Source organism: Camelina sativa, chromosome 10 (genome assembly GCF_030686135.1).
Source record: "Camelina sativa cultivar CO46 ecotype springtype chromosome 10, ASM3068613v1".
Classification (NCBI taxonomy): Eukaryota; Viridiplantae; Streptophyta; class Magnoliopsida; order Brassicales; family Brassicaceae; genus Camelina; species Camelina sativa.
Window position 1 is genome coordinate 5,884,365 of NC_141889.1, and position 12,964 is coordinate 5,897,328.

At 34.1% G+C, this 12,964-nt stretch overlaps 2 protein-coding genes and 1 pseudogene across 7 annotated transcripts; 1 reads left to right on the forward strand and 2 right to left on the reverse strand.

The window, feature by feature from the left end:
• Window positions 1-699: 699 nt before the first annotated feature.
• Window positions 700-2,932, reverse strand: LOC104717485 (exosome complex component RRP41-like). Of its 4 annotated transcripts, none has more exons than XM_019230848.2 (8): window positions 2,794-2,932; window positions 2,506-2,684; window positions 2,303-2,381; window positions 2,123-2,225; window positions 1,918-2,038; window positions 1,597-1,685; window positions 1,248-1,397; window positions 700-994 (listed from the first exon to the last, which is right to left on the reverse strand). In XM_019230848.2, exons 2-8 carry the CDS (start codon window positions 2,642-2,644, stop codon window positions 905-907), a joined length of 771 nt encoding a protein of 256 aa, XP_019086393.1. In that variant the 5' UTR covers window positions 2,645-2,684; window positions 2,794-2,932; the 3' UTR covers window positions 700-904. The 4 variants fall into 4 exon arrangements, with proteins under 4 accessions (XP_019086393.1, XP_010433359.1, XP_010433360.1 ...); XM_010435057.2 differs by having other exon boundaries at window positions 2,506-2,691; XM_010435058.3 differs by having other exon boundaries at window positions 2,506-2,656; window positions 2,794-2,894.
• Window positions 2,933-3,752: 820 nt separating this feature from the next.
• Window positions 3,753-6,147, forward strand: LOC104717486 (beta-glucuronosyltransferase GlcAT14A). Of its 2 annotated transcripts, none has more exons than XM_010435059.3 (5): window positions 3,753-4,054; window positions 4,385-5,110; window positions 5,193-5,268; window positions 5,348-5,463; window positions 5,530-6,147. In XM_010435059.3, exons 2-5 carry the CDS (start codon window positions 4,534-4,536, stop codon window positions 6,027-6,029), a joined length of 1,269 nt encoding a protein of 422 aa, XP_010433361.1. In that variant the 5' UTR covers window positions 3,753-4,054; window positions 4,385-4,533; the 3' UTR covers window positions 6,030-6,147. The 2 variants fall into 2 exon arrangements, with proteins under 2 accessions (XP_010433361.1, XP_010433363.1); XM_010435061.3 differs by having other exon boundaries at window positions 3,797-4,054; window positions 4,333-5,110.
• Window positions 6,148-6,255: 108 nt separating this feature from the next.
• On the reverse strand, window positions 6,256-7,882 carry LOC104717487 (E3 ubiquitin-protein ligase RMA3 pseudogene; annotated as a pseudogene). Its single transcript, XR_015568193.1, has 2 exons — window positions 7,742-7,882; window positions 6,256-7,241 (listed from the first exon to the last, which is right to left on the reverse strand). The product of XR_015568193.1 is annotated as an E3 ubiquitin-protein ligase RMA3 pseudogene (transcript).
• Between the last annotated feature and the right edge of the window lie 5,082 nt (window positions 7,883-12,964).

Here is a 12,964-nt window from a genome sequence, read left to right on the forward strand (position 1 = left end):
GTGTTTCCTATCTTGTTTAGTGTTAATAATGCTGGAAAGCTTTGATCAAGCTTGAATCTAGACATTAGGATTTCAATTGCCCAGAAGGTGTTTGATGAAATTCATGAACCAAACTATTCAAGGGCTTTGCACTCCTAGCCAATGGAAATTGTTGATTAGGGTGCTTAGTGGTATTAAGACTTGTTCTTAATGCATGCTAGCTTTGTGATTGCCTTTGGAAAAAATTGATTATCACTTGATTAGCATAAGAATCTCTACCATGGAAATGGATTGATTTGCATTAGTGTTTTAGCCATAGGATTGTTCTTGATTGTTGCCTGGACATCTAGGATTGGTTAGCTATCTCCCAAGTCAATTACCTTGCCCAAAGTTCACTTGTTTAATCTTGATTTAAAGTTTGTTGTTAGTTGTGTTTTGTTTATTTTCTTTAATTTGTTTGCTAGTTAAGATTCTTACAACAAAACCAATTCATGTTAAGAATAGATTAAGCAACTTTGTATATTTTTAGTGAATTGATTAATGCAGATTGTAAATTGATAATTTAATTGACTGAAATATACTACATCAGACTAAATTTTTCCACAACTTTTGTTAATTTAAAGTAGTGATTTGTTCAAGTTCTTGAAATTTTGTTAAACGTCGACGGAATAATTTATTCCATGACCCAAAAAAGTCTTCGATTTCATAGCTACTAGCAAATGGGATACAAAATTGGATTCATTTCATAACTAAAATATCTAAGTTGCATCAAATCTCATCTTAAAAGTTACACCCGGTTTTTAAACTACACACCACACCAGTTTATACTAGAATCAAGTTTTACCTATAATAGCTAAACCGGTTTCATACCAAGTCTTACAACAATCCAAAACCATAGTTTTTTTTTTTCTTTCTTCATTTATGTTCATTCATCGGAAGCTGAGGCAGCCTGTTTCAAACAATCCCGCATGATCTCTCCAAGTTTTGAACAAGCATCCAAGCAAAGCTGCATTGCCTGAAATATTTTGAAACATGTTTAGCAACATATGGCTTCTGTGACCAACTAGTTCAGAATTAAGTGCTAATTTATTAACCACACTGACTCACCCCTATGCCCGATTTGCAGATTACAAAGGTATGAACACGCTATATTTTAGTGCGTGCTTAGAAAAACGATTTATGAAGAACTGTCTAACTAACCAATATGTCTTTTGTCTACAACCGTGTGCAGAAGTTAAAGGACAAAAGACATTAATCAAAAGGCATACCTCGTTGATATTAGGCGTTGTCCATTCACCCGTGACGGTTAGCTGAGTGACTTCATAACGAGATGGCATGCACGTCATCATAAAGCTTCCATCTTCACATCCTTCCTCTTCAGTAACCGGGTCAATCATCAGGTTTTTCCCTATGCAAGACTTTGAATATAGCAGGAATCATTTATCAGTCAGTGTTTCAAAATATTAGAATTAAGAGACATCTATTGGTTCACATGTCTAAAACTATCTATGGTGCTCTTGTTTCTTTCAAAGTATATGTGACATTCTGCACCTAATGCTAATAAACTTAAAGAGAGAACGCAGAGGATCTCGTGTAATAGTTGTAACATAGACATACCACTGAAACAGCTGTGATAAGGTCATACATCATAATCCCGGCATCAGCTAGAGCAAGACTAGCACATGATATCACAACAGAAAGGTCACCTGCAATATAATACCATTAAAGAAAAATCAGAAAACGTCAAACAACAATCCTATGATAACAATATAGTAACAGGTTGCTTCCATAATCAACTCCAAGAGCACCAATGTCTAGAGATCAGTAAGCAATCACCTATGCTCCCACAAGGTTATCCTGACTCTACATTTAAGGATTTCGATAGTTGTTGAGCATAGTGAAAACTATAAGATTGCTAGAGAGAGTCATGAAACTTACTGCCTCCAGATTCAAGCACCAATGCAAAAACATCAACAGTAGTCTTTGGAAAAGTCTCCATCATTATTACGCCTTCCAACGCTTTGTGAAGCATTGATGAGTACTCTTTATGATCAGTTCCCTAAAATACCACAACATATAACTAATCTCACGAAACAAAAACAAACGCCGAACATCCAAATTTAGGATTAGAATAACGCAGTACCTGGCCAAGAGTCGGGGAAGCAAAAGTAGTATAGCTAACATTACAATTCAATCTACCAACATCACTATAAGTCATTGCTTTCTTACTCTCCCTTGGCCCAAATCTATATTTTTGAACACACGGAAACAAAAATTAGCTGACAGCAAAGTTGATGCAAGATAGACACTAAAGTACACTCACACTGAAACAATGACTTTTGTGTTCCCAAACTCAGCATAAGCAGAACCAGAAGCAGAGCTCACAGCAGCAGTTTGAAGCACTTTTTTTGTTTCCACAAAAGACACAAAATTCAAGTTTAGTTAGTCTCACAAAGACTCGAATCGTATCTTTCACAATGAAGAACCCAAACGATTAAGAAGAGAAAGGGGAAAAGGGGTTTTTACAGGCAGGTCGGCATTGAGGGAAGCCACGGCCATCAGGACGGGACCAATCGAGGTCGGAGTCTTTGAATATAGGAAGACGAGATCTTCCCACAACTTTAGGAGAATACGTTGGCGTTGTGGCTCCAGGTTTTGCTGACATTGTTCTGTGACACTGAGAGAGACTTTATAAAAATCAGAATCTGAGTCCTGACAAAGAAGGGAGAAGTCAATGAGCGAATACCCAGTTTCAAACTTGCTCCGATATGCGAAAAAAGCAGCGATTGGGTTCTACTAAGAAGAATTGTTTACCTGAGAGGGTTTTGAGAGATGAAAAAACAAAAGAAGACGCGGCGGAGAACGTGGAAGAAGGAGGAACTCGCCGTTAAAGATTTTTAGGGTTTAACAGAAACAAAGAATAATTTAAAAAAAAAATAGGGGCAATTGTAGTAAATAACTGAAAGTTTGAGTTATCTAACTAAATAAACGAAATTTCAAAGGGGGAAATAGTAAAATTTAGGTTTTGTTTAATTATTGTCTTGGGTTTCATTTTTGAGTCAATTATTTTTTTTCTTTTTTTTGTTGTTGTTGTTATTGCTAATGCTAATTAATGGATAGCTTAGGTTGTAATCATTTTAAATATTGGGTTTACATTTTCTTAACATTAAAAGGTGTATAAATTAATTAAAAATAGAATAAAAAGGAAACAAAAATGGAATTGTGAATGGAATATATATATATATATATATATATATATGTATTAATTCCTTTACATATTTATCATTAACAACAAAATTAATAATAAATATGGTACCATTAAAAACATACATACATTAACTTTGTTAAAAAACTGGTACCATTTAAAGTTTTAAACCAAAGCGTGGAATGAAGTTCATATAAAAAAAATTGAGGACTTATTATAATCAACTTAGCCAAATCATCATAACGCCACCTTCTTAAAACTGTGGTTTCATTTTCCAAATAATGCATCGGATGTGATAGCTAGTCAGCTTAATCATACGATTGGATAAGATTGCACGTTTGACATTTCGCATTACTTGGCCACTAAACCTCATTTCCATCTCACTCGAAACGTAATCATCATACATATGTCGTCGTCGGTCGTCCATCATGTTTTGTCCACCGGAAGCTAATATAGTATATAGCATGCTCCCATTTTTTTAACTTTTGATAATTTCTACATGTGTGTGTTTTATGTCGTAAATCAAAGTATTAAATGCTATTTATTAAGCATGCACTTAACAAATAACAACAAATCAAAATTTAAAGACTTTTACGATTAAAAGTCAAAGGAGAACGCACCGTTTCTGGGAAGTGAGTTAAAACGAAAACTTCTCTGTGGAAAACGGAAGTCTATTGTACCATCTATAACTCTCAGATTTCTTTCTTTTATCTCCTTTTTTCTTTTTTTTTTCTTCTTCTAGACAAAATGGAAAAAAAGAGTTATTCTTTATCCTCTTAATTAATAAAAATCTTCGTTTCAGACAAAGATCGACAACCTCGTCTTTAGTGTTGAGAACTGCACGGAGCTTCAAACATTCTCGCGTAGCAGGTACTTTTGTTTTTGCTCTTGTTTTTACGTTTTTGATTCAGACCAATGTAAGAATGTAGTTTTTGTTATCCTCAGACAGCTCAGATTTGTCTTTTCAGATCGATCTATTTTAATATTTATATGATCGGGTCATATACTTGCGTTCACGTCGTTACGATTCATTAATCCTCTGTATCTTCTTCTTTAATAATTTTGGGAGACATTAGTTGTATCAATTTTGTTTTATTTTTACATGATCAGAATGCCACGATCAAATTTAGGTTGTGTTTATTTTTCAGGAACGTGAATCCCTATAGTAAATCGAATTTGACCTTAAAATTTGTGTATCAGCTCTGGCGTAGGTTAGGGGTAATCTCGATTTGTGAAGATGATTGCTTATTTCATGTGCCTATAACTATAAGATCAAAGTGTTGGCTTCTTTCGCTGGCATAACCATTAGTTATTTGGTTTTGAGATCGATCCTATGAGAAGGCTCTTCAATGGCGTCCTTAAACTCAGAGAAGAGATGGATTTTTCCTCTAGCAATGGCTTCTCTCATGTTCATATTCCTTGTAGCTGCATCCTTCAACATGGGTCTCCTCTCTTCCGTGCGTTCCATTAACTCACTCATCTTCTCCTCAAGTCTCTCGACCACTAACGAGACAAGAGCCGAATTCGCAGAGTCAAAAGTCAATAATAACTCCTCTCATCCCCCTCCAGTACAGCCTAGTCCTCCTCGCTTTGGTTATCTAGTTTCAGGGTCAAGAGGTGACTTAGAGAGTCTATGGAGAGTGTTAAGAGCATTGTACCATCCGAGGAATCAATACGTTGTTCATCTCGATCTTGAGTCTCCTGCTGAAGAGAGGCTTGAGCTAGCTAAACGTGTGAGCGAGGATCCTATTTTTACTGACGTTGGGAATGTTCATATGATCACAAAGGCTAACCTCGTCACGTATCGAGGACCCACAATGGTGGCCAATACGCTCCACGCTTGCGCCATTCTCTTGAAGCAGAGTAAAGATTGGGATTGGTTCATCAATCTCAGCGCCTCGGATTATCCTCTAGTCACTCAAGATGGTATGCATACTTATATGTCTAGTCTCTCTTTTGTTTCAAATAATCTCTGCCTGAATCATCCATCAATGCCCGTTGCTTGCAGATCTTATTGATACATTCTCGGGGTTGGACCGGAACCTCAACTTTATCGACCATAGTAGCAAACTAGGCTGGAAAGAGTAATGATCATTTCTCTTTATAGAGTACATTTGAGATGAGTTTATTCCTGTTTTAATCCAAATGTGGGTTTCTCCGCAGAGAGAAACGAGCAAAGCCTCTGATCATAGACCCGGGGCTGTACTCCACAAAAAAGTCAGATGTCTTTTGGGTTACACCTCGCAGAACCATGCCAACTGCGTTCAAACTATTTACCGGTAATTCAGTAATTAGTAAGTACATGATTATGAAAAGTAGTGAGTGACTAATCTGTGAAACTGTAGGTTCCGCTTGGATGCTCTTATCTCGGTCGTTCGTAGAATATTGCATTTGGGGATGGGACAATCTTCCACGGACTCTTCTAATGTATTACACCAACTTCCTCTCTACACCGGAAGGATATTTCCACACTGTCATTTGCAACGCGCCAGAGTACTCTTCCACGGTGGTGAACCACGACATGCATTTCATCTCCTGGGACCGCCCTCCCAAACAGCATCCTCGGACGCTCAACATTAATGATACAGAGAGGATGATTGGAAGCGGAACAGCGTTTGCCCGCAAGTTCAGACACAATGATCCTGTCCTGGATAAGATCGATAAAGAGCTGCTCGGTAGAGGTAACGGGAACTTTACGCCTGGTGGTTGGTGTGCAGGGGAACCAAAATGCTCGAGGGTTGGTGATCCGTCAATGATCAAGCCTGGTCCTGGAGCTAACCGGCTTCGTGTGCTTATTAACGGACTTGTTTTGGCATCTAAATTGACTCAAAGGCAATGTAGATAGGCTTCATATGTTTCATGTCGAATTAGTCCCTATAATTCTTTCTGCAAACTGACACAACATTGTGAAGATTTGTCACTATTTTCTAAGCCAAAATAAGAACCCAGTTCACTTCTTCTCATTACATCGAAGCCCTACTCTCCCTCTGATTGCTTCTTTCCCTCTTGTCAGAAGAACTAAGGGAAATAATTTATTTTCTATGATATAAGAACGGCAACTCAGCAACAGATTAGAAAAAATAGATGATGAACTGTTAAGATGCTTCTTTAACATAGACATGGTTCATGAATATTAGATACATCATACAAGCACATATATCTATATCTGTGCAATACACAACAAGAAATTGGCCTGCAAATTGAGACCTAACTCGGAACAATAGCGTCTGCAGTAGTTGTTATACTACAGGCTTCGAGTTTTACAGACTATTTACAACACAAGCTAGACAAAAGAGAGAGAGAGAGAGAGAGCTAGAAGAGTAGGAGGCAAAGGACGATGCAACAAAGGAAAAATATTGATACCCGATTAAGAGACTTCTCACGCTGCATCATCCTCTGGCTTTGGTAAGGCTGAGCTATTGTGTTTGTGAAAGTCCCAAATATCCTGGTATAGACCATGTCCCCAAACATTCCAATCACCGGGTAGAGAAAACTCATCATTACTGCATTGGCAAGGTCGGTTGATTCGGTTGTGGTGAAGCCACGAGGGGAATATTGGTGGTTATGGAATGTTGGAGACAGAGTTTGATGATGTTGCAAGCTTGGGCTCAGAGATGATCCTGAAGAGATTGGGTTGTACAAGGTTGATGGAGTAGGTCTGCGGGGTATCTCTGTGGATTCTGCATCCTGTTTCTTAGAGCCAAACGTGGAAGAAGACGAAGACATGCCTCTTCCATAGAGAGGAACCAATGAGGTGATGGTAATGTTGGATTTACAGACAGGGCAATTGTTGTGGTGCTGATCAATGGAGACAGATGATAACTGAACATGTAACCACCTGTAAATGCAAGGCCAGCAGAAAAGGTGTCCGCAGAGAGTGACGACAGGATCATGGGCTGAGTCTAGACAGATGTTGCAATCAAAACAACCACTTTCATTAGCTTGACCTCCCTTTGAACCAGTGATGAGATCAGGTTTTTGTTTGACTATGAAGCCATCATCATGGGTTCGTTGAGCATCAGACATAATGAAGTTCCCTTCCATGAGAGGTAAGATTCTGTCAAGGACAACATAGTATTGTCAGCTACGCGTATGTTATCTACAGAGTAATATAAAACTGTTTTCAGACTTAGGTTTCATGATACTAAATAGATTCAAAAAATGGGTTTATCCTCTAACCAATAAAGGGAGACTCTTTTCAAGATCTTTCTACCCTGAAAGCCCCCTTGAGAGCAATGCTGATCTGACTTGTGCCTCTAAAGGTCAAATCCTAAGCAATTCTCATTAGGAAAAACCAGAATCCACCCAGCTATAAGAAACCAATCTAGATCAGAACAATCAAAGCCTAGTATCATCTCAAATTCAATACAGAGGAAAACTCAAAACCCCTCCCCAAAAATTGCCCCTTTTGTTACCAAAACCTAGAACCAATACAAAAAATCGAAAATTTGGGCGAACCCTAAATCATCTAATTGTACAAATGCAAGCCAGGAAGAATCAATGAAACCACATAATCGAACCCAAGAAAGATGAAGAAGAAGAAGAAGAAGAACATACCGAGAGTCGTCGGGGAGGAAACAAAAAACGCGATGTAAACGATGATGATGAAGCTCCGAGAAAATGCGAAAAAGGAGAAGGCTTTTCAGAGATTGGAAGATAGATATTTAAAGTCGACGTGTTTTCAACGAACGATGATGTGATAAAGACAACAACGACGGTGGTGATGGTTGCTTCGTCTTCTTCGTCTCCTTCGTATGTTACAACTAAATTATTTATTTAAGATATTTTTAGACAACGACGGTGATATTTTTTATTTATCTAACGAGAGGATAGAGCTTTCGAAATAGGATAATGCTGTTTTCTAAAATATGTTACCCTCCCACTAATCTCGGGGATTAAAATAAATTACTCTGTTTTCCATGTTAAAATCTTTTATAATTAAGATTTACTTTTTCTATTTTTATAACTAGGAAGCGGGCCCGTACGTTGCCACACCGGAAAATGAAAGTTTAAAGATATTAACATTGCTAAGTCATGTTTTATAGAGGAAATTTGATAATAATTCTCTCATTGAGAGTATTTCGGTTGTAGAATTTCTAAACTGGTTTTACGGCTATTCATTTTTTTGATTTATCAAGTTTTGTTAAAAATATATTTTTATAATTTTTTATAATTTTAATCATTTTTTATTTGGATGTGCTCAACATCGGCTATTTTGACAAAAATAATAATAATAATAAGCTAGATAAGTTAAATCTTTGCACGAAATAGGAGAATTCTAAGAAGTATATACATAAATTGGGAGTGCCTAATATTTTTTCCTAGCTTCCTCCACACTGCAGTCGTTAGCTTGGCAAAAAGATCTTAATTTGTGTTGTTATAACCACATCTTAATTTTGTTATAACTATATCTTGCACCCAAAAGAAAACTACAAACTCTATTGTTAATTATGTTTTAGCCCGACATATATAGGGACATCTATCAGCAAAAATAGGAATGTTCCAGAGTCATGATCTCATTTATCAACTTTAAATCAAGATCCATATAAAGTGTACAATGTGAACAAAACACAAATCATATGTGAGAAAAAATAGAAACATAAACAGATATGTATATATATGCTCTACTGCTCGTTTTAAGTTACAATTGATGTTATAGTATATATACTATGTAGCCATATACATACTCAATTTGAGCATATTGCCAATACAATGCCATGATAGTAATGCATGTTGTCCAACTAATTAAATTCTTATACGTTAAAATAAAAATCTGAATTAACAGTATACATATGTACTTATTAGAAATTTATTTTTCTCAAAAAGAAAATCTAAAATTTCTTTTAGTGTTTCATCAATCAAGAGGAAAATATATATAAAAAAAAAGATGTATGAAATATGTTCACTTAAATTTTAAGATGCTCACCAGTTAATTTCTTTTTAAAATGATGAAATTGACACTTTAGCCTAAATTTCCCTATATATACTCCACTATCTCTGAGGTGTGAAACAATACTCAGAGAAATAAAAACTATTTTTAAGGTCCAAAAAATCTATATATACAAAGTACAAACAAAGAGGTGTGAAAACAAAGAGGTGTGAAACAAAAAAGTATAAACTAACAAGTACAAATATTGAAAGCTGGGATAAAACGAAGAAACACAATTGTTGGATCAAAATATTACAACTTTTGAAATCATTAACAAATCTAAACCGTTACATGAAATAATAAAAATAATCTCATATGTTAGATTTAAATTGACCCTCTAAAAATAAGTTTGCTATTATATTTAGACTTAATATGGGTTTGCTATTATAAACAATCTTTATAACCCAACGGTTGAGGATTGTTTTTTTCTTAATCTAAGGGCTGTTGTTTTTTTTCTGGAAAATTTGCTAAAATTCAATAAACCAAAGGATGTGTCTTTTAGTTTGTTCACGTCTTAAGTGAAGCATCGCCTCTTTTTTTTCTCAGTTCTCACCACATTTAATTGTATATTTAATTTGTGATTCAAAATTTGGTTTGTTCCCTCCTCCCCTCTGAATGATAAGTTTTTCGTGACTGTTTCATGAATCTTTTAGAAACAGAATAAAAAAACCTTCTTTTGAATCCTTTTACCACAACTACGCCGTAGACTCATTACTTAAGTTTGGATTTTTGAATGAAATACTATATTTTGCTAGTTATTCTAATTTATTGCTGGATCTAAGAAATATATATATATATATCTATATATATATATATAATATTGGAAATTTAATCCCTCTTTTTCCTTACTAATTTAATTTATATAATGTTATATATCATATATCCCTATATATTTGTATCTTAAATTATTTCTAGTTTTTAAGTTTTTAAAAACTTTCCAATGCGTGTCCAAACATAATTTCTTTAGAAATCGCATTCGAGAATCAAAACATGTGGTAGCAGTGGGATAATGTCTTTCAAAAAATTTAAAAAATCATGTTTGTGTAATATTTTCTCGAACAAAAAATTAGATTTTGCAGAAAGTTTCCATATAATCTATCCTCCTACGACACAAAAATAAGTTTCTTTTAAGTTTTACATAATTTGATCTACCTTGTATCATTATTGTTTTATCACATATTTAAAATTACTTCCACTTATGATAATTAAAATATATAAAAACTATTCGACTCTGTGAACAAAAAAAGAATTTTCTTTTTAAAATGAATATACGCCCTGATTGGCACAAAACTTTTAAGATTTAAAAAAAATAAAAGACTTGACAGCCAATAATTTGCCAATCAGACTTTTTTTACTTTTATTTTTTTTAAAGCTTTGTAAGTCACTTTTTTTTTTCCTTTTCGTTGTTTTCTCATAATTTTTAAAGCCTCAAATTCAGGCTTTAAAATTAAACAAATATAAAAACTTTATTTTTTTTCTTCCTATTATATTTAAAATTTCTCCACAAGTTTATATATATATATATATTACATAATTTTATTTTTATAAATTATTTTATTTTTATTTTATTCTCTTTCTTTTAAGATCCATTTCAATAATAATTATTTTTATTATCATTATTATCATTAATATCATCATTTCAATATATTTTAATAATAAAAGTAACAGCTATCGCTTTAAAAGTATTTGTTACCAATCAAATTTTAACAGTTAAAGTTTTTAAAGTTTCTACAATTAAAGCATCTACAACCAAATTCTCTACAGCTAAAATTTTACAGTTAAAGTCTTTACAGTCACAAGTAACAACCGTTACCAATCAGCGCCATAGTTATATTTATTTTTTGGACAATGGAGAATAAGAAGAAATTAAGTAGGAGCGTGTGTAACCAACACGTTCGGATAACATGTCTTATTTCAATGAGAGTTGAAGGCTTGAAGCCGTGGGGGTAATGGTGAATAGAGAGGTGGTGATTACACGCCTACACCCCAACTTAAGATATATTACGAAGGAAGACATATATGATGAATCACAACCATTGAAGATGACGAAGCCTTTGGTATGGCCAGCATTTTTTGAAAACAAAGAGGCATTAAACTGTCTTTTTTTGTTTGTTTAAAAAGACCATAAACGATGTAGTTGTGTCTCAGCTGTTGTGACGACGATGTAACAAATCTAAAACTTCTTTTTATTATTTGTTAGCAGATTAGAAGCAATGTTCACGATATCATCCCATTGATTTACAAACTATAAACATTCAAAATTGAAGAGTTAAGTTGTTTTAATTGAAAGCACTATGTAATGGAAAGAGATTAAAAAAGAAAAACCAATGGCTGCATCTCAAAACATACAAACGGCTTATAGCCAGAACATTCGCTGGGATGATGTAACAAAAAAATAAAGAAACATATGCATACCTCACCTTGAATTTTGTTATATATATTTTATTGGTAGGTATACAACTCGTCCTGATTGATTTTTTTGCTTATACCATCTTCCAAAAAAAAAGAAAAAGTCCAGCACACGTGTGTAGAGGATCTTCAACTACATTATACAATAGCCTTTCTACCATAACGTAAACATATAGACACCAACTACGATCATTTTCCCTAATCAATATGCCACATTGTTTACGATATAATTGTAACGTCAATAGTTTCTCAAAACAACGCCCACTTTAAATGTAAAAAAATTGGTGACTAAGAGAATTAGGGGAGGTATTAGTTTAGGATTTAGAAAAAAATTTAATAACTTTAAAAGTTAGGTAAAATATGTTGTTATTTAATCAAGATTTTTAAAAACTCTTTAAAAATTTGGTGTTATTGGTTGTGGATTTGTAAAAAGTTATCTAAAATCTTGATAAATCTAGTGTTATTGGATTAAGAGTTTTATAAAGTCATTAAAAGTTTTATGTTATTCAAGTAAAACAAAAGAATCTTGGATTGTTAATGAATTCAAATTGTATGTTATTGGTTTAGGATTTTATATCATTTCCTTCATAACAAAAGTCATGAAAACTCTTTCATCAAATAGAAAGATTTTACAAGATTAGAAAAAACAAATCATCAAAATTTTAAAAAACTTCCTAAACAATCTCTTAGAATCCTTCATTTTTAACTTTCAATTTTCTATGATTCTAACAATCAGCAAGAACATAAAATCATTAAAATTCTTTCTAAATCCTAAACCAATACCTCCCCCTTAGACACCTATGAATTACAATCTCAACAAAATAGCAGAAGTAACAATGGGCACGAGAGATGTGTAGGTTTTACATTCAGGGAAAATACTAACCAATATTTTGCGAAATGATGCTTGCTCAAAGGAGTCTAGAATGAAGATCGAATGCGTTTTAAGATATTGATTAAGCAAATTGGACTTTGTAAGCCCAGCTATCAGAATACTAACGGGGCAGTTGTAAGAATAGCAACAGTGGCGAGTGGCACTTACGGTGTGATCAATCCGAAACGGAGTTAACAGACTCTTCCTAGCTAGAATTATGTACGAAAAAAAAACTTCTCATAACAAATCTAATATGGCCACCGATCATGACACAATATTCTAGATTCCGCCCCCTTGTGCTATATTGTCTTTCCTTACTATTGCAGAAGAGTGAATAAAACGAAAGATATGAAAATGCGAGATGGTAAGACAACGAATTAATCACACATCATAATGGATGACCCTTTTACTATGAACAATCCACCATTTTAACAACCCAATTCTTCCGTTGTTACATAGCATTCCAAGAAAAAATATTTCTTCATTATATCATTACCCACATCAAAATCTACCGGCAATATATACAATGCACACCTCTTAGGAATTTAATTATCATGTACGAACATAACGT

Excerpts from the sequence above, each read along its gene's own strand:
- LOC104717485 (XM_019230848.2), bottom strand. The coding sequence starts at position 2,644 with ATGTCAGCAAAACCTGGAGCCACAACGCCAACGTATTCTCCTAAAGTT. Across the intron at positions 2,382-2,505 it reads CCCTCAATGCCGACCTGCCT|TGCTTCAAACTGCTGCTGTG; the intron begins GTAAAAACCCCT and ends AAACAAAAAAAG. Across the intron at positions 2,226-2,302 it reads ACAAAAGTCATTGTTTCAGT|ATTTGGGCCAAGGGAGAGTA; the intron begins GTGAGTGTACTT and ends TCAAAAATATAG.
- LOC104717486 (XM_010435059.3), top strand. The coding sequence starts at position 4,534 with ATGGCGTCCTTAAACTCAGAGAAGAGATGGATTTTTCCTCTAGCAATG. Across the intron at positions 5,269-5,347 it reads AGCAAACTAGGCTGGAAAGA|AGAGAAACGAGCAAAGCCTC; the intron begins GTAATGATCATT and ends GTTTCTCCGCAG. Across the intron at positions 5,464-5,529 it reads TGCGTTCAAACTATTTACCG|GTTCCGCTTGGATGCTCTTA; the intron begins GTAATTCAGTAA and ends GTGAAACTGTAG.